Here is a 19,501-nt window from a genome sequence, read left to right as displayed (position 1 = left end):
TTACGTCTTAATGAATAATTTGTTTTCTTTTAATTGTGCTTTGTTGTTCCTTTTAGTGATTCTGCAAAGGAGTTGATTCCATTTGCTAAATCTAGTTAATGCCTATAAACCTACAGATATTGATTCCAGTATTAGTAACAAATGAAGGCCAAGGGAATTGAGTGCTTTGCTCATAATTGTTTATGTTAGTTCCTTTATCACGACTGTTCAGCTTAAAGGAGTATGTTTAGGTCATATTTGGCTACACTTATACATTTCCTTTTCCGTTTTAAAACTCAAATGCTTGTATTATGAGTATCGCACGAGCCACCAGTTGTACTTTTCTATTATTGTTATTGTTGAGCATCTCACAAACTATCATATTTAGGAAAGAAAAGAAGAGCGAAAATAGGTGCATACTATTATTTTTGATTCAAAATTTTATCGATGCGTAGCTTGTAAGCAATTTACCATCCGCCAACATATTCAATCATTTTAATTTTAGAAAAGCCAAACCAGAGTTGCGTCACAATAAAGAAAAGTTTCCAGAGACGAGTTAAACAATATGGTAACTTATGTTCTCTCTAAATTTTTGACGCGCACACACAAAATCTAGTTAAAATGAAGTTTCGTCGCAATTTTTTTTTTGGATTATCGCAAAGCTAATACATGACCTTTGCGGCAACTAAAGGAGACTATACAGATTTTCCTGTGGATCAAAGAGGCATTTTTTTTATCAGATGATCTTAAGCTTCTTAAGTGACAGGAAATGTCTTTTGATTTAGCAAAAAAGTAGTCAATTAGCTTTAACTGATATTATACTCGATAGCTTAATGATCATTTGTGGCTAAACAAGAGAGAATTAATATCACAAGAGGTCAAGAATAAAAGGAACTCCCAAATCACCCATTCATGCTTAACAAACTAGTGGTGTATGATGGTCAGAGAAATGTACAATTAATTAGAATAGCATCACAGCTGCTTGGTAAATGCTAGCTTGGCACGGTTATATATGCTGAAATAACTTGAACTCTAATATTCTCCTGTTACCATGTTATGATTTGTAAGGTAGCCATTTTGTTGAATATAAAATATTAGGGGGGAATTGCTTATATACCCTTAAAAAATTTTCGGCTTTCTAATTTACCCCCTCCTAAAAGACTAATATTAAAAATATTCTTTTTACGTTCCAAGTTAATTCAAATATATCTCTAGAGTGAAATTTTGTTAGTTAAACAGTTAGCAATAGCCGTTATTTTTATAAAATTATTATTTTACCCTTTCAAATATATCCTTCTATTATTATCAATTTTTCTTATTTGCTCTTGTGTTAGGGGCAGACGAAGTATTTTGATTTTTGATCTTTTCAAATATACCCCTCCATTATCACTAACTTTTCTTATCTGCTCTTAAGTTAAGGGCAAGAAAGATATTTTTTTAACTCCGGTAGACATTTAGCTCACGTTTAACCTGAGATAACTTAACAGGTGGTAACTGTGGGATTATTTTTCAATAACGGAGGAACATACGAGGGATATATTTGAAAACAAAAAAATAAAATGGTAAATTAGATATTTCCAACTTTTTTTTGAGGAGTATATAGGTAATTATGCCAAAATATTAATACATCAACTTTTTTTTTTCTTTTTTACACCCTAAAAATAATCTTTCTGTATTATTTAACTTGGTATCAGAGTACAACTCTCGTATACTATCATCTGACAAGTTAAGCTTCTAAAAAAAGGGAATGGCCATTTCATTTTATTTAAGCGTATTTCATCTAGAAACTCTAAAATTGAGGGGGAGAAAAGAAATGTTGTGATCATGCTCTTTTTATCTCATAAGTGGGTTATTGTCATTGGGCTGGGCTTTGCGTGATAAGTAAATCAGATTTGGGCTCGAAATTCGACATTCTTAACAACATAAAGCCCACAAGAAATTTTAGCCTTTGGGTTGGTTAATTTGATGTCTACCAGTTTAGTTCCAATGGAAAATTCATGATTCGTAGATAAAATATGCTATTTTAATAAATTGCAAACAGCTAAGATCTTTTAAAAAGCTAAACTCAAATTTCTAATCTTATATTGTAAATGAAAATTCTTATAATATAATACACGAGTTGTTGTTAAATAACTAAGTTCTTTTGATGTTGAAACAAACCTTTAATTATGTTTGATGTTAGAAAGGTTTATCGATTAGGACATAAATTATCATACAGTAAATTTTACGTGAATTTTTATAACAAATTTATTTTTTCCGACAATTATTTTATAGGATATGGAAAAATTAGACTGTTTCTCTGTAAAAACCAATTTTTATTTTAACAAATTCCATCTATCTCTGATAAAATGAAAATAATACTAGTTTGCTAGTAGAATTGAGCTCCTAAATTATTTAAAGTGTCAAATTATTCGTGCTTGTAAATTTTTGGCCATTGGATGAAGATTTGAATGGTTAAGATAATATTTGTTCTCTAGAGTTGAGTAGATGCATGGTTGATGAAATAGGATGATCTAAGGAATAGATTTGGTCAAAGGGATAGATCTAACGGTTGAAAACTTGCAAGTATTAAGTGCTTGTTGTTTTAAAAGCACCATAGCGAGACTCTTTGTTATTATACTGTTATTACTAAACTCGGTAAACAGGCAAGTTGGATAATTCAAGGGCGGATCATGATATCCGTAGAGCATATGGGTAAGGATAAAATTTATTTATGTCCGCAAGATTTTCTTTTTTTTTTTTTACTCTTATATAAAACTTTCAAAAGTATAAAATAACTTCTAATTTGAAATATTATAATATACAATAAACAATATAAAATTTTAAAGCACATATTTTACATAATATAAAAATATTTTATCATCTTAATTTTTTATGGTACAAAATTAATAAAATTTTCATGATTATAGAGTCAATATTGTAAAGATTATATATCATTTGTTTAATTGCTTATGTTTCATTCTTTCTACGTACCCCGCATTTTTGTTATTTAAGGTATCTATTGGACCGAATTTTCATTTGTGTTTNCACACACACGCTAACATACAGGTTGTCCAATAAATCTATCACTTAACGGATATCTATTCATTTTATTCATGATTTTTACGTAAAACATAATATTCATATCCATAGATTTGCGAATAATTCAAACATGTCAGAGGATATGAATGAGTAGAGATTGTCGGGTTTAATTATCACATAAATAATTCAATTCCAACATTCCACGTATAGATTCGGGAAGCTAAAAGCATCCCAACATATGTCGAACAGCAACAGCAGCAGCAGCAGACTTGAGCTAAATTGCTCATTTAGTCCATGCGACACTCACCTTTCTTCGCAAAGTGAGTAAGCGTATTTTTTACTTGCTAAGTTAGAATCTACTCGTCCTAAATTAAGAACAAAAAAGAAAAAAAAAAAAGCTCTTTTATTATTTTTAAAGTGAAGAATTATAAATGAAAATTCTAAGTTGAGAGGATAGAGGCCACATCTATTTAAAGGCTATTTGTCGCCTATAAAATAAATAAAAAGATGCTAAGTGGTATGAAAATACATGTCAAAAGGAAAGGCTACGCGTTTTCAAAAGTCCTAATAAATATATTTTTTAAAAAACTTTTTGATTTCTGTACTATCAATTTTGAGATTCACATAGATGCTTCTAAAAGATCAAAGTAAAACTTCAACAGATATTTGCTTTGGAGTTGGAGTGAATGTAAAGAAAAATTTCAGACAAACTTTCTGAGTCCTGCAGCTCCGTTCCGTTTTTCTCCGAAAAGTCGACTGTCGTAAGAGAGAGAGAGAGAGAGAGAGAGAGAGAGAGAAAAGTTCCTTTCCGCCGAAAGGTACAACGCCCGTTAGGGTTTCTTTTTAACCCCAATAATTCTCAGATCATTCCCCCGATCGAAGCCCTAATTCGCCCCCCCAATCCCTAATTCCCCCTTTTTTGATCTCCCGAAAACGCACCGTAAGAGGATTTTTTTTTTTTTCGTGTGCGTGCTCGATTTTTGTTCCGATTTGACCGGTTAATTTGATTTGTGGCTCGAATTAAGGTACTGATGACGGATTCTAGTACTCTAGAGGAACTTAGTTGAGTTTTTTTCCTTATTTTTGTTGTAATTTTGGGTGGTTTTTGCGGTCGTTGGGTGGGATTAAGGTGTTAGATGGATTCTAGTGCGCAAGATGCTTCGAATGGTGAGATTACTGTGGATAGTAGAAAGGAGAGATCGTCGGATCAGTGTAGCTCGTCGGCCGCCGGGTATCGCCTTTTTGGTCGGCAACGATCGATGCATCAGATAATTGGGGGAGGGAAAGGTAATTTTATTGCACAAATTTTGCAAAATAAATTTGTGGTAATGTTTTTTGGTTCTTTTTAGTTTCTAGTGTGAGCAGGTGAAATTAACTGTTTGATTGTTGCAAAGTTCGAAGCTTGTGATAATTTTGGGCGAGTTTTGATGGCGGAGACTTGAGTTGGTGCTTGCAAGTTGTTTGATTTGTGGATGAAATTAATGGAATAGTGTTTTATCCGTAGATTATCCAATTATTTGGTGAATTAAGAAGGCTAGATCAAATTTACTCAGATTGATGGCTATAATGGTAATCCTGGGTATTCTATAACTATCATACTGTTTTCATTATATTAACACCTGATAGATCCCTTGTACAAATATAGTAAGAAATGCCAGAATATCTTAGTTTTAACGTATGTATCAATTTACTGTTCTATATTCGTTTTGGAATATTTGTGCTCAACTGGTGTTGCTGTTGTAATCACTTCTTCAGGATGTTATACCTGCCAAGCTAAGGGCAGAATAGGACGAGGAGTCAAATTACATAGTAAAGTTTGTAAAACTAGAAAATAGGATTTGAAACTTGCTTTTGTTCTCTTTGCTGCAAGTAAACTTTTCCTCTTCTTAAAGAATTATTTTGTGCATTGATTGATTACAAATTCCTGTTGTCAGATGGTCTTTGCTGATACAGTGGCCTTGCTATGTAATGTACGGTTAGTTTAGAATTCTTCAACTGTGTGAATCCTTTGTTTTTTAATCTCTTGAAGCTAGAAGCTCATGTTTCTGATAATTTTTTAATTACTAATACAGGTTTGTATCTAAATGCTAAATCTAGCAAATAACATGCTTGAAAGTTTAAAATTTAGTTACTAGATATTAATATCTTTTTTCTTTTCTTTTCTTTTTCCTCATTGATTTTGTGGCGTTTGCTTATTTTATGTCAGCTGCTGACGTCATCTTGTGGAAGTGGCGACGGGTTTCATTTGGGATTATCATTGTTGCAACTGCCGCATGGATTTTATTTGAGAAATCCGGCTTATCGTTCCTGACAGTCTGCTCTGACGTTCTGCTGATTTTGATAGTGGTTCAGTTCATTCGGGTTAAAACTGCTGCTTTACTAGATAAGTAAGATGATCATATGTATCTTATCTTTTTAAGTTTTTATTTGGTCGTGGGGTATTTTATTTAAATAAGGCATTTGTGAATGTTTAATAGTCTGATGATCATGTTTGGACAGGCAACTTAAGCCACTTCCAGAATTAGTTCTATCAGAAGAAATGGTGAACAATGCAGCAGCTTCTTTTCGTGTTAAAGTTAATCATATGCTCCTGATGGCACATGATATTACGCTTGGGAAGGACTTCAGGCTCTTCTTTCAGGTATGCAATAGTCAGAAAAATAAAATGCCACTGTCATGCTCTGGCCATCGAGCTAAAGTTTCAATTGAAACCATATCTTTCTTAACAGGTGGTGGTTTTCCTCTGGTTGTTGTCCGTTGTTGGTGGGTTCATTTCATTCGTCACTTTTGTTTACATAGGTATGTTTTCTTTCCACCTGTAGGTCCAACTCCAGTGTCCTCCCTTCTAGATTTATTAAGCTGTAGAAGTGTGTAGTGTGGCCAGCTATATGGATATATCAATGTAATATGAGTATCTACGTAAAATCAACTATCAAATTCTTTGTTAGTCTCTATGTAAAATCAACTACGAAGTGTGTAGTGTGACGGTTAGGACATTTCTTTGCATATTGTTCCAAAGTATTGTTAATTTTGAATCTATTGAATTGTACAGATTTATTTGGATATTGTTTTCTCTATGGATTGATTGCAGGGATTATTGTATCGATTACAATACCTGCGCTGTACAACAAGTTTGAAGCTCATGTGGATAGGTGTGCTGGGTTAGTCCACCAGAAGTTCTCCAAACATTACAAGATAGTGGATGAAAATGTAATAAGCAGACTACCGAGGAGCTTCGTGAGAGATAAGGATGCATGATGCTGCAAAGAACTCGAGCGGTGCATTTTCCTTTCCTTTATTTGCATTAAGCCAAGTGTTCATATGCTGTGCTTCTACACGGCATCTGTGTAGTGTGTAATATGCTCTTTTGTATTGTATACTTAAAAAGTTCATGTAGTGATCTCCTATAAGTGTATGAATTGTACAAGTTGGAAAGTTCGCGAGATTCAGAAGGGGAAAAACAAAAAAGAAAAACAGGTGACTATAGTATACATTTTATATAGAGAAATCAAATGTTGTTCATCTGTTGCATGAGTAAGTTTGATACAAGATTACAGTGACGGGCCACTTCGTCTTCTGCTCCTCCGGCTGAATTTTAGTAGGAAAACAATGAAATGCAAGGACACCAATCTTCTACGAGGAAGTCTTATATGCAAGTCCACTGATATTTTTGTGCTAAACAGCGATGATTTAATAGGGGAAAATGCTCGAGTCTCTGAAAATGTTGCTCTTAATTCTAATGTTACTCGCATGCAAAATTAATATATTAACGTATTGACCTGACATTTTTAAGGTTTGTAATAAATTAATAACAAAAATCTCTGTACACTAATATTAACACATCAGCTATATCTGAATATAACATTACAAAACTTGTAGCGCTCCAGAAAAATGTGACCACCCATTGATGATTTGAACAAGAATACGCCTGATTCAACATTATACCATAGAAACTACATTCTCTCCATCGTTTCATTTGGATGGTCAGTGATAAAACATATACTCGAAGAGCTGCATAGTCTCGTATTACAAACATATGGCCTCAGCTCTCAAATACCGTCTTATTTACTTAAACAAGAGCTACTGCAATATATGATCAACACAAATGCAATAGTCCTGAGACAAATAGAACTCTCAGATACCATCTTATTTACTTTTTAAACAATAGCTACTGCAATATGGTCAATACTAGTGCAATAGTCTTGAGACGCATAGAATTTTCGACCGTGGAGAAGCAATTTTGGTCGAAGCCTTCAAAGTAGCTCACGAGCAGTCTCGGCCCAAACATTATAAATCTCATCCGAGAATAACACAAAATGCACCTGCAAACAAAGATTCCCGCCATCGCTGACCTTAATCAGCTAAAAATGGATATCGATCTTATCCACATAGGTAGAATACAAAATATAAACCTAGCAAGGTTTTATTATACTGATGAACATGAAAGGATTCAAAAGAACTGCCAACAAAATAAATAAAAATTCAACATTGTAGAGCAAGAAAGAATAGCAAGAAAAGGGTGTTCAAAAGACAAAAATCATTTTATTTTAGTCAATATAATGAAAGGCTCTTAAGCTTAATTAGGAGATCCACCTAACCAAGTGCAAAGTGAACTTTCAATGCAGGTAAATTATTGCAAAGCAAAAGGCCCTACGCTTTCTAGTAAAAAGACTGATAAAATTGGTAAGAGAGTTCATCAATGAAAAAGGAAAAAAAACAAAATGGAAAGCAGTAAAGTACCTCTTTGAAGTCATCAGAGAACTCCTTCACAGTGGATATAGCTACTTTGGATGCTTCTTTCAAAGGATAGCTGCATTGAAGATATGCAAGATAAATTCAAGACTAAGAATAGAAAGAAGAATTGAAAATGGTCAAAAGTAAATTCAAGCTACTATATAAAGCTACATAACAAAATACCCGTAAACGCCACATGATATTGCCGGGAAAGCAATGTATCGAATGTTGTTCCCCTTAGCAAGCCTCAAACTGTTTCTGCACGAAAGCAAGTAGAGTTCTTGAGTATGGTTCCGCAACAATGAAAATACAAAAAAAAATTAAAGGAACTGTTCACTTAGTTTTTACAATAGATGCAGCAGCAAATATGAGAGGTCATACCTGTATGCATTACTCAAGGAAACCTCAGGCTGTTTATTGCTGTAATAAATAGGTCCGACAGTGTGTATTACATGTGACACAGGAAGCCGAAAAGCTCTGGAATTGTTTAATGTTCAAATGACAAGCATCTTTAAATAGCATAACAAAAGGTGGTATAATATTGAGCAATTAAATCAATATCCGGTAGAAATACTGACGGAGTAATCCTGGATTCTCCAGTAGGACAGCGAACTCCAGGTTTGACCTCTGGGACTTCCTCACACGCTGCTAAAAGTTCAGGCCCGGCAGCTCTATGGATAGCTGAGACATGGCATTTCAAGTCATTATAGATGATTGATGATAATCTCAAGACCGGCCACATAAAAAAACATTTGATCTCACGAAACTGCATTGCAGTTACCTCCATCAACACCTCCGCCTCCTAGCATCCGCTCATTAGCAGCATTTACCTGCAAACATTTTTATTTAATACGGGAACATGAGTAAAAGAAAGTTTTAAAAGTAAAGAATGAAAGATAATGTTGTAGGATGGTACTGCGAATTCTCTGGACACCAGGAAACAACCACGAACTATCAAAGTGAAGTTAAGTTCTACAGATAGGTGTAGAGTATAACTCTTATCTTCTAGGAGAAAGTTTAGGAGCAGGTTTGTGATAATGCAATTTTGTCAAACCATAAGCTCTTCCTGCGGTAAAGCCATATATATGCTGGCTAACACTTTCACATGGTGAAAAATCAAAGTGATAAGAGATATTTCGTTGGATATTATATCTAACGCAAGGTTATGAGGAGTCACTCTAAAATAAATAAAAAAATAAATTTGACAAAACTCCAAACAACAAAACAAACACGGAGGAAGGGATCTTGTGTTCTGCAATTGAACGACATTTTACAAAAGCACTACTCCCCCGAAAAGAGGAAATATCAGGCCCTGCACTAAGCCACTAACTAGTAGTAATAAATGGAACAAAGTTCGATAATTGGAGCAGCTCGTGTTTTACGAGGGTTTCTAAGTTTCAACGAAGTCAAATGATCAACATATTATGAACAAAATGCGTAGTTCTTTTTTGAATAAATTTGATTTTATGTTTCTCAGCCCTGAATGAAAAACTCCTCAACTTGAGTGCTTCGTGATCAACTAAATTGAGACGATAAATTTACTAAACCCAACAATTAATTAATTCTCTCAGTTCCATTAGAACAAAATAGCTAGCCCATTCCACAGGATAAAACTTTGAGAACTGTATTAACTATTATCATAATTTCTGAGAAATCCAACACCCTACCACATAAACAAGTATCTATAGCAAATTAAAGCAATAACCGGAGCATGCAAAATGAAAAAAAAAAAAAACAGGAAATAACAAAAATTCTATTGTTTGATGAATCAAATACTGAAAAATGAAAAAAGATGAATGAAATGGCGCCTCGATCTCACGATCGCGTCGGTCGATCCGTCGACGGACCACACGGTGATGTCCCCCTTCTGGATCTTAAGCACGCTCGAGGGCGAGAGCTGGAAACTCTCCACTGCGTCACCCATGGAGCTCAAAACCCTAAACCTAGGCGCCCCCGCGGCGGCGGCGGAGCTCGGCGGCGAGGAGCTGCGGGGGGTCTCCTTGGTTCTGGAGGAGAGGATCGACCCTGCGGTGGCTAGGGTTTTGAGGGGGCGAGGGCTCTGGAAAGAAGCGAGAGGGTTCGGGAAGCTTCGGAGGGACCCGAGAAGTCGAGCGGAGTTGGTTAATAGTGAAGAGGAAGCAGCACCCGTCATAGCCAAAAGAGACGATGCGGCGTCGCGGGCTTAGGACCAGAAACGAGCTTTTACCCTTTTTCGAAGAAATGCTGAGAACCTTATTTCCTGCGCCCGGTGCACACCATCCTCACTTTAACTCAACCATTTGATTTTTTTAGGCCAAAAAAAAAAAAACTTAAATTAATTGACTATTTTACTAATATTTTTTATAATTAAATAACTTAAATTAAACAATAATAATTAAACTATTTTTAATTATTATAAATCGTGATGGAAACGAGCCCTTAGAGTAGATGCTCGTTTTATAAAATGTAGTTTTAGCTTTGAGCCTTGCGTGGTATTATTTACTTTCGATTATTTGAACACCTAACGCATGCAACAGTTTCTTGTGCGCACATGATTTTTGGTGGGTCCCACAGTGCAGCTTCACAGCTATTTTAAGAAGCCCAAGTTTTATCCATCTGGGCCAAATCTAGCCCACTTAATTGGGCTTTTTAGATTCAGCCCAATAGTCCTACATTATACAGCAATCCTGTACTAACATACCACCCAAAACAACTTTGGAGATTATTTATTGATAATTAATCTAATCAAAAATAAGGAGAGATGCAGGGCAAAATAAATTCTTGAATTTGCACCAAATCGCGGTCCCAATTTTTTTTATTTTTTATTACCTGCTGATTCTTAAAATGGACAACTAATTCTCGCATACATTATGGCTTGAAACCACTCTACAAGTTCATAATCCCTATTCTATTTACCAATCACGACTCCCTCCTAGTACAACAGAAATTTAGGCCTCAGCGGGTGCTTAACTTAAAAAGCTACCTCAGCATCAAAGTAGGCCTCATGCTTCTCTCCTAGTTTATTTAGAGAGATCGCCCCCTCCTACTTTGAAATACATACCTACGTACGTACATACATGCATACGTGCATATAAATATATATATTTTTCGTCGAATCCGATTCGATAACAAATGAAAACGGAGACTTAGAATTGGCCTCCCTCGAAGGTCTGGCCGAACTGCCACCCGGCGGGCGCGACGTTGTAGCTGGCGACGGTGCGGCCGTCGCTGGTGGTGACCTGGAAGGAGAGGCTCTGGCCGTCGAGGTACGCGTTGCTCTGCCAGTTCTGGCCCCAGTTTTGGGACATTGCCTGCCACCCCGTGCGCGACCCCTTGATCGACACCGCGCGCACGTCCCCGGCCCCGCCCACGTTCGTGACCAGCACCAGGTTGAAGTAGGAGTGGCCGTTTATCGTGAACCTTATTCCTCCCTTCCTCGCACAGGGCACCCTGTAAAACAAGAAAAGATATCACCTTATTAGAATATTCGTGCATGATTTACAGAAGTGTTAGCTCATTACAAATACCGCAATAGAGCGTCGGATTCTAAGCTGAGAAGCTATGAGCACTTTTACCGCCAAAAACATCTAATTTTTAACTTCTCGTGCGAAATCGATGTGTGTTCACCTGCGGAAGGAGACGGGCACAATGCCGGCGCGGTATTGTGCTATTTGAAGGAAGGCGGGCTCGGCGAGATCAAAGTGCTGGAGAGGAGGATTGCACCAGCCGCCGTTGTCGTTCGGGAGGGCGTAATTCGGGGGGCAAAAATTGGTGGCGGTGACTATGAGGGAGCCTGGAAGGCACCACTGAGGATCGTCGGCGCACCGCATTTCGTAACAAGCCCCGCAGCTGAGCCCATTGTTGAACAACGCGGTGCTGAGGGCCGCGGTGTTCGTCCCGTACCCCTGGCTGTAGAGGTTGCCATATCCACACGCCCCTCCTACAAAAACAAAAACCGCTAAGAAAGGAACGCTTTGATAGAAAGGACTAGTTACTCTCGACTAGAACTTCTGTAAAAGTACTAATTTATTATAAACAGAAGATTGGAAAGTCTTAGAGGCTTTTGTGCTAGACGTCTGACTTTTACTTACTGAGCAGAAAAGCTATTTCAATAGCGAGGGTCGAAATATCTATCGATTAAACTCGATTATTAATTACTAACCCATTGTTCCCGACGCGTCGCCGCCGCCGTAGAAAGTAGCATGAGCATTTTGCCATCCAGAGGAGTACCCGAAGGCTCCTGGTGCCAAGAAACATAAAGAAGCGAGGAAGTACACAAGAGCATTGTAGAGTACTACTCCGTTCATTGTGGGTGCCATAGCGGGGGGAAAGTAATCTAAATAATTAGGAATGATTAAGAGAGTGAATGAGTTGTGGTGCTTCGTTGATGCTTTAATTGGGGAAGAGGAGAGGGGTATTTATAACACAAAGTTGGTGTGGTTAATTAACTAGTACTTGAATTGTGTTTATTGTGAAGAGACAAATCCGGTTGTTCGCAATGGATTGGCCCATCTGATGGGATTCATTCGGGTTGCTGCGATTTTTGGAACAAATGCACATGCGATTGCTCCGGGTGTGAAAAGTACCCAACCACTGAGCCCTGTGGCCCCTTGCCTCTCACCCACATGCACATATGATTTATTAAGAGCTACTCTGATAAGGAGCATCTTAGCGAGATTTTATTGAGACAGTTTGGAGAGCGGTAAGATTCGCTTCATATCTAAACGTTAAATTCCCGTTCAAATATACAAAAGTTTTTGTCCGAATCTCAATAGTGTGTTAGACAGCAGATTTTGAAGAGCTCAAAAAGAGAAAATGAAATGCTTCTTATTTAAGTTGGGCAGATTTAGAGGAGCTCAATAAGAGAGAATTAGATGCTCCTCATTTAAGTTTTTTCTCCATATATGTGTATATATATACACACACACGCTCGCACGCGTGTGTGCATGCGCACGTACACACAGAAAAAAGAGAGAGAAAGACTTAGACTAAAATACTCTGAGCAATTGGGTTATTTTACTACGAGGTCATTTTTGAAGATAGTGGGTCAAATCAACAATTGATACAGTTAAATATAATACTTAAGATATATTTGAAGAAATTAAAATCTTATGATTTTTCTGAATTACTTTCAAGTCCATTAATATTGGAACATGAATAATGGTTGAAAATGAATAAGGTTGTGAAAATAGTAGTTGCGATTTTCAAATTCAAGATCCAGTTGTTGAACGTGATTTAGATATTCTATCAAAAATTTAATGAGTTTAGTCTTTTTATACAGTTAAACGAGCAAGTGGTTTGTATAAACTATGGAACAAATGGAGGAATGTTTTAGATCACCTAGGTACATGATTTTTTTTAAAAAAAGTGAAATTTGATTCTAAAATATTTCAAATGCTCTCTATTTAACAATGCTAATTTTAGCTTCCACCAATCAATCTTCGAAAACGACTTCGCAATAAAATGAACCGTTTATTTTTAAGAGTATCTAATCCAACTTATATCTCCGATATATGTGCGACTAATTCTAATTTGAGCAATGCCATATGTACACTCAGAAAGTGGGTGTAAATTTTATACCTTGTTCATTCAAGAACTAATGTTCTTATACTAATCATATCAATTTTTTTAATGGTTAAAACTTAATAGAAGAGTCAAGGGCAAGTATAAGATTAACATCTTAGGGCTTATTTCGAAAATTTGAAATTTAATTCAGAGTTTTTTTCTCATTCATATAGTACTCGTTCAAAAAAATATTACTTTATATGAAAAAACTTGGTATATTGTTCAAATCATTCCAAGTTACTCAGTCTTTTATATATATATATATATATATATATATTATTTTTAGAGAGAGAGAGAGAGAGAGAGATGAATGCCTAAGGAATTTTACTCTCACTTTATTGCAAAATTTTACTGGTTTGGCCCTTTTTCAATTTTACTCCAAATTATATAGAAACGAAATTATTTTATTGTATTTTATAATTAATCTTATAAGGGCGCGTTTAGATATCACGTTATTTAAGATTTCTAGATATTGAAAAATTAAGCGGAATATCATTCATTGTGATAAGATTATTGGAAATTGTATAATTCTTGCATTTTGTTTGCACAATTATTTCATCAAAGATTATTAGAATTATAAAACTACCGTGTTTGATTTAATAGTAAAATTCAAGTAACATAGGCAGTAATATAAATGAGTTAATTTCTAGAATTATCTCTATACTTAAAAATTTTATTACTTATATATTTATCATTCGAATTTACAATTTGAATTCCAAATCAAAATTTTATTTTCAATTTTGAATTCAAAATCTGAATCTGAATTTTTAGTTTGAAAATTTTAAATTCAAAATCTGAATTTTGAGTTCGAAAGTTTTAAATTCAAAATCCGAGTTTTGAGTTTGAAATTGAAAATTGTAAATTCAAAATCTGAATATAAATTTAAATTTTAAAATTTGAATTTGAATTTAATATTGAGCTTAAATTTTGAACTTAAATTTGAACTCGAAGTCACGATCTGAATTGGAATTTAGAATTTGAAATCAAAATTTGAGCTCAAAATCTGAATTTGAATTTAAAATTCAAACACAAAAATGAATTTTTAAGCTTAAAATTTGAATCCAAAATTAAAATTTAAAATTTTAAAATCTAAATTTAAATTCAAAATTAAATTTAAAATTTAAATTTAAATTTACGATTCAAATTGTAACTGAGGATAATTTGAAAATTTTGAAAAAATTATTCAAGCTCGTTGCACTGGGAAATAAGAAATACCACAGCCTACATCTCATTCACAGAAATATTCTCTTTTTGAGTAAAATTAATTCTATTCCTTTCAGAATAAAAAATTTAACGCTCCCTGACAATCATTCAAATAGTTTTTTAAAAAGAATAAAATAAAACACTAATGAAAAATATTTTAATTTTAGCAATTATTCTTCTTTTGCAAGGCTCTGAAATAGGGACAATTCCCTTTGTAGTTGTACAAGTGACATTTTTTCTCATTGTAGTTTGGCCAAAGCCTAATAAATGGCTACAGTATCAAAATCTATACGTGGACATATTTAAAGAACAATGCAACGTGTTTACGTGCACAAGCGTCTAAGAGAGATGAGTGGTGTTACTATCGTACCAGATCCTTGGAATTTTGTTACTATCCACTAGGTTCTATCAATTTCATGTAATCTAGGTTCCGTGATGTTTTTCTCTATGGAATTTACCATGCGAATCTAATACTTAATTGGTTGATGTAAAGCACTGTTAATTACTCTCATTTGTTGCATCTTATTCAAATAATACAGGTCTTAATTAATTATACAGATTAAATGCTGTAAAAGGGAAGGTGACAGGTTAATTAGTTAATTTCTTATTAGATGATTAATCTATCTATCTTTAGTGTTACTACTACATTAAAATTAAGGTTTGAAAATTTTTAACCCTTGTTAAGCATCAACGGACCCTGATTCTCTAACTAGATAACAAAATTGCAATAATTGGGCATTACCCTTTTTTCCACAAGAGTAGAGTTTCTCGTACTCAAAACACTGCTTTTTCTAAACTTATTGATAATTATCATACATAATATAATTCTCTCGAATATTTGAAGTTTGTTGTTGCACGCAATCTGATGTGCCATGTGGATATTAGAATATCAATAATTTATACAAATTATTTGTGCGGATTCAAAGTATTTTTTCCTTAAAAATATTATCCTGAAATAACTAATACCGGTACGTACATGTTAGAAAATTAGTGGCTAGTCGATTTGCGCTGATTTTGTGTTCACATGAAGTGTTTTTTTTTTTTAAAACAACACATATTGATATATTCGTGTACATAAATTATTCTCTAGAAACGTTGAATAATAGTTATCTGATGTGCTGCAGGGATTATTAGAATATCAGTAGTGTATAGAAATTATTTGTATAAATTCAATGCATTATTTCTTAGTACAATTGCCCTGAATTAATGCTCATTCGTGCTATTAAATCATAGGCCAGCTGGTTCGTGCTGGATTTGTGTTCCCAGGAAGTGCTTTTTCGCACAGCAAGAAAAGGACAACTTAGTTACACCTACAATATAATATATAGAGTAATGCTTCTTTTTTTTTTTTTTTATTTTTTATCGTTCATTCATGCATATTTAACGACTCAGATTTAAATTTTTTTTAAATTGTGACATGCAATAGCAGGCCACTTTGAAAGAGATACTGGTTACCAGGTATCTCAAAAAAGAATATTTTTGTCTTTTAATACATAGGCAATTTAGTCATTTTACATCTACTATATTTTCAAAATTTTTGTTTTTTCTTTGTTTTCTTTTTCTCTCTCTATCTTTCCTTTCATAATTTGGCATTTCATATAAGAAAAATTTCAAATGATTTGACAATATGATCATTGAATTTAAACTTTAAATAGTAATATAAAATTCCTCTAATTTAAATTTCACTTTTAAATTTAAAATTTAATATTATATTCAAATTTATATTTTAAAAATTTAAGTTTCATATAAATATTTTGAAATACGGTAAACAGAAATAATTGTTTGAATTCTAGTCTTCTGGTTTAGGTTTGGTTTTGGATTTCGAAAAATTGGTCAATTTTGAATTTGGATATGGATTTTTGAAATCCGTCGTGTTCGAAAATAAGTTTTGTGATTCTTACTCAGATTCGAATTCAAATTCCTAACTATTTTTTTTCTCACCAATAATTCTAATCTTTTTAATTTATATGTTTAAAATTATATTTAAAATATTTATTAGCTCTAACAGTTAAATTATCATTCTGTTTAAAATATTTATTATCTTTACCGGTTCCAAATTGTTCTTAATGTTATTCGGTTCAATAGGTTAAAATCAGATTCTTGATAGAATAGGTCAAAGTCTGATCAATCAAATCAATCGGTTCAATCTAGTTTTTAAATCATTGAATTTAAAATTTAAATAGTAATATAAAATTCCTCTAGAGAAATCTAGTTGTAGAAATCTTACTCTCTAAGTTTTTTATGCATTACGTTTTAAACTGGTGCGAATAAACTGTATTTTAAATCTTGGTAGAAATTTAGTTTTTAAATAGTAATATGAAATTCCTCTAATTTTAATTTCACTTTTAAATTTTAAGTATTTAATTTTTAAAATTTAAATTCATCGTATTTAGAAATAAAACTATTTCTAAAATTTCTATAATTTAAATTAATGCATAATTTGAGAAACACTAAAAAATTTAAAGTAGATTCCTAAATTAATGCCTAATAATTGCATAAATTTGATTAATCAATTAATTTTCTAAATTAGTGCTAATTAATGCATAAATTTAGGATCTCAATTAAAAGTTTCTTTAAATATTGTATTATTTAATTACTAAACTAATCTTGAATAAAATAATCCTTTTACCTGCTAAGTATTAAAGTTATATTTTTACCCTCTATTAATCAACGGTTAAGTTTTTTTTTTTTTTTTTTAAGTACCAAATCATTTCTCTAATATTATAATATAATGACTCATCACTATTCAACCCTAACTTGTAGCATCTGTCCCTCCTATTGTAAAAGGCCACGTTATATCACCAATTGATTAAGATTGCATTAAAAAGGCTGAAGTGATAGATGGGGAAATTTCATAACGGTTACGCTATTAATTTATTTATTTATTTTTTTTAGAGAAATAGATAGCACGCTACTCGTTTTGTTTATTTCCTTTAAAAATAAACTTAACTGGAAATGTGAATCAACTAGGATTCGAACTTGGGTCTCGGATATCAACGATCAAGTCCTTTATCACTTGCTCTAGGGACGGTCGGTGGTTACGCTATTAATTGATCATCTGTTTTTTTTATTTTGTATGAAGAAGTTCTTGCGCACACATCTTTTAATTTAGGATAAACTTCAAACCCCATTCTTATAATTTTACACTTTTTCACTGTAGTTTAAAGTATATCAAGTTAATGTTTTATAGTTTTATTTTTATCTTTTCGTTAGTTTTTCTGTTAATATTTCGTTAAATTATATACAAAAAATTTTAGATACCGCACCTAGGTTTATCGAATATTCACTTTAGTACCATTTAGTTTTAATTTTGTCATTGATTTAACAAAAAAAATTAGTGGAATCAATAACAAAAAAATAAAAATAAATCCACGGAACACTATATTGATATACTTTAAACCACAGGGTATTAAAGTGAGAAAATGTGAAACCATATGATAGTATTTGAAGGTTTTTCTTTAATTTATAAACCTCAACAAATTAAGACTTAGCTCTTCCACTACGGAGCGTTTGGATGGGCGTAAAATAAATCAAAAAATTACTTTTGATAAAAAAAAATATTTTTTTTCTTGTTTGGATTGATATATGAATTTACAAAAAAAAATTGAAGTTTTCGCTTTCTGCCATATTTCGGCGGAATAAGAAAACTCAAGCTGCCCAAAAACATTTTTTATTTAATTCTTTCTACCGAATAAAATAAATGTAAACTTTTCTTTTCAACCAAATAAATATGGATGAAAATTTACATTTCTTTTCCCACTATGACATGTAAAATTTTTTTTCATCAATTTTTTTTTCACGAAAAATTATTTTTAATGGTTTTACGTTAAACCAAATGGACCCTAAAAGTTACCGATAATCTCATAATTAGGTTTTCGATACTTGCTTTTTATTTTGAAAAAAAGTGTTTCAAAACTGAGCCAAATAAACAGTTAAAAACAACTACTTTCTTAATTTCTTGTTTAACCCTCATTTTTATCAATTAAGATCTTTTCGTACACACCGACCGTCCCTAGAGCAAGTGGCAAAGGACTTGGTGGTTGGTATCCGAGACCCAAGTTCGAATCCTAGTTGATTCACATTTCCAGCTAAACTTATTTCTAAATGAAAAAAAACGAAGTGGGTAGCGTGCTACCTATCTCTCAAAGAAAAAAAAAAAAAAAAAAATCCTTTCGTACACAGTTGCTCAATCACATACTCCTATAGTTTATTGTAAAGGAATCAATCAACATTTTAGCTTAGTCCTAATCATTTGAGCTTCCATTCCTCGTAGTTTTTAATTAGATCACTTATGGTCACTTTTTATAATACATTGCATCATTTGGTTGGTTGTAGCTTTATATTAATCGATTCCGAAGAGCATTTCGAGGGTATCATTGTCGGCAAATCAACAAAAATTAGTACACCAACTTAGGAATCCCATACTCTACAATTTTAAGTTGGTTTTTCTACAAAGAAATTTAAAGTTAGTTATACAAAGTTACAAACAACCAATCAAATGTAAGTATGGTGAAATAATGTGAAACTAATAACTGTTTTTCTTCTGACGCTTAATTATAATGTCAGAGAATAATATATTAATATGTTATAAATCAGAATCGATTCTAATTTAGAACCTGCTATTCTAATACCATATATATATATAAAAAATAATATAGCAATGATTTTTTTTTTTTAATGATTGTTATACTCAACAACTATTTCTAGTGCCTATCGTGATACCTCAATTTGGTGTAGATGGTAGAGGGAACAGGGGGAAACAGAGTAGGGAGTAGGTAGTGCTCAGATGCGGTGTTTTAGTTTGGGATTGAAAAACTAAATGTTGTTAGGTTGATTTTCTGTTACTGGCTGGGCTTTAAAGGCGCTTAAAGTACACGAAGCATTGTACCACCCCAGAGTNATTTTTATATTTTCGTTAGTTTTTCTGTTAATATTTCGTTAAATTATATACAAAAAATTTTAGATACCGCACCTAGGTTTATCGAATATTCACTTTAGTACCCTTTAGTTTTAATTTTGT

General features: G+C 33.2%; 3 protein-coding genes across 4 annotated transcripts; 1 reads left to right on the top strand and 2 right to left on the bottom strand.

The window, feature by feature from the left end:
- Positions 3,693-6,339, top strand: LOC109723864 (reticulon-like protein B16). 2 transcript variants are annotated; one of them, XM_020252353.1, is made up of 6 exons: positions 3,693-4,025; positions 4,130-4,287; positions 5,207-5,387; positions 5,500-5,641; positions 5,730-5,799; positions 6,092-6,258. In XM_020252353.1, the coding sequence occupies exons 2-6, from the start codon at positions 4,137-4,139 to the stop codon at positions 6,256-6,258; spliced, it is 711 nt and encodes a 236-aa protein (XP_020107942.1). In that variant the 5' UTR covers positions 3,693-4,025; positions 4,130-4,136. The 2 variants fall into 2 exon arrangements, with proteins under 2 accessions (XP_020107942.1, XP_020107941.1); XM_020252352.1 differs by having other exon boundaries at positions 3,694-4,287; positions 6,092-6,339.
- LOC109723862 (macro domain-containing protein VPA0103) lies at positions 6,905-9,940 on the bottom strand. The gene is made up of 7 exons (XM_020252349.1): positions 9,554-9,940; positions 8,516-8,564; positions 8,313-8,415; positions 8,116-8,211; positions 7,918-7,992; positions 7,741-7,810; positions 6,905-7,322 (listed from the first exon to the last, which is right to left on the bottom strand). Exons 1-7 carry the CDS (start codon positions 9,884-9,886, stop codon positions 7,254-7,256), a joined length of 795 nt encoding a protein of 264 aa, XP_020107938.1. The 5' UTR covers positions 9,887-9,940; the 3' UTR covers positions 6,905-7,253.
- Positions 10,734-12,523, bottom strand: LOC109723863 (expansin-A4-like). Its single transcript, XM_020252350.1, has 3 exons — positions 11,876-12,523; positions 11,341-11,653; positions 10,734-11,163 (listed from the first exon to the last, which is right to left on the bottom strand). Exons 1-3 carry the CDS (start codon positions 12,030-12,032, stop codon positions 10,860-10,862), a joined length of 774 nt encoding a protein of 257 aa, XP_020107939.1. The 5' UTR covers positions 12,033-12,523; the 3' UTR covers positions 10,734-10,859.

This window comes from Ananas comosus, linkage group 18, assembly GCF_001540865.1.
Source record: "Ananas comosus cultivar F153 linkage group 18, ASM154086v1, whole genome shotgun sequence".
Classification (NCBI taxonomy): domain Eukaryota; kingdom Viridiplantae; phylum Streptophyta; class Magnoliopsida; order Poales; family Bromeliaceae; genus Ananas; species Ananas comosus.
This window is presented reverse-complemented; position numbering and strand designations above follow the sequence as displayed.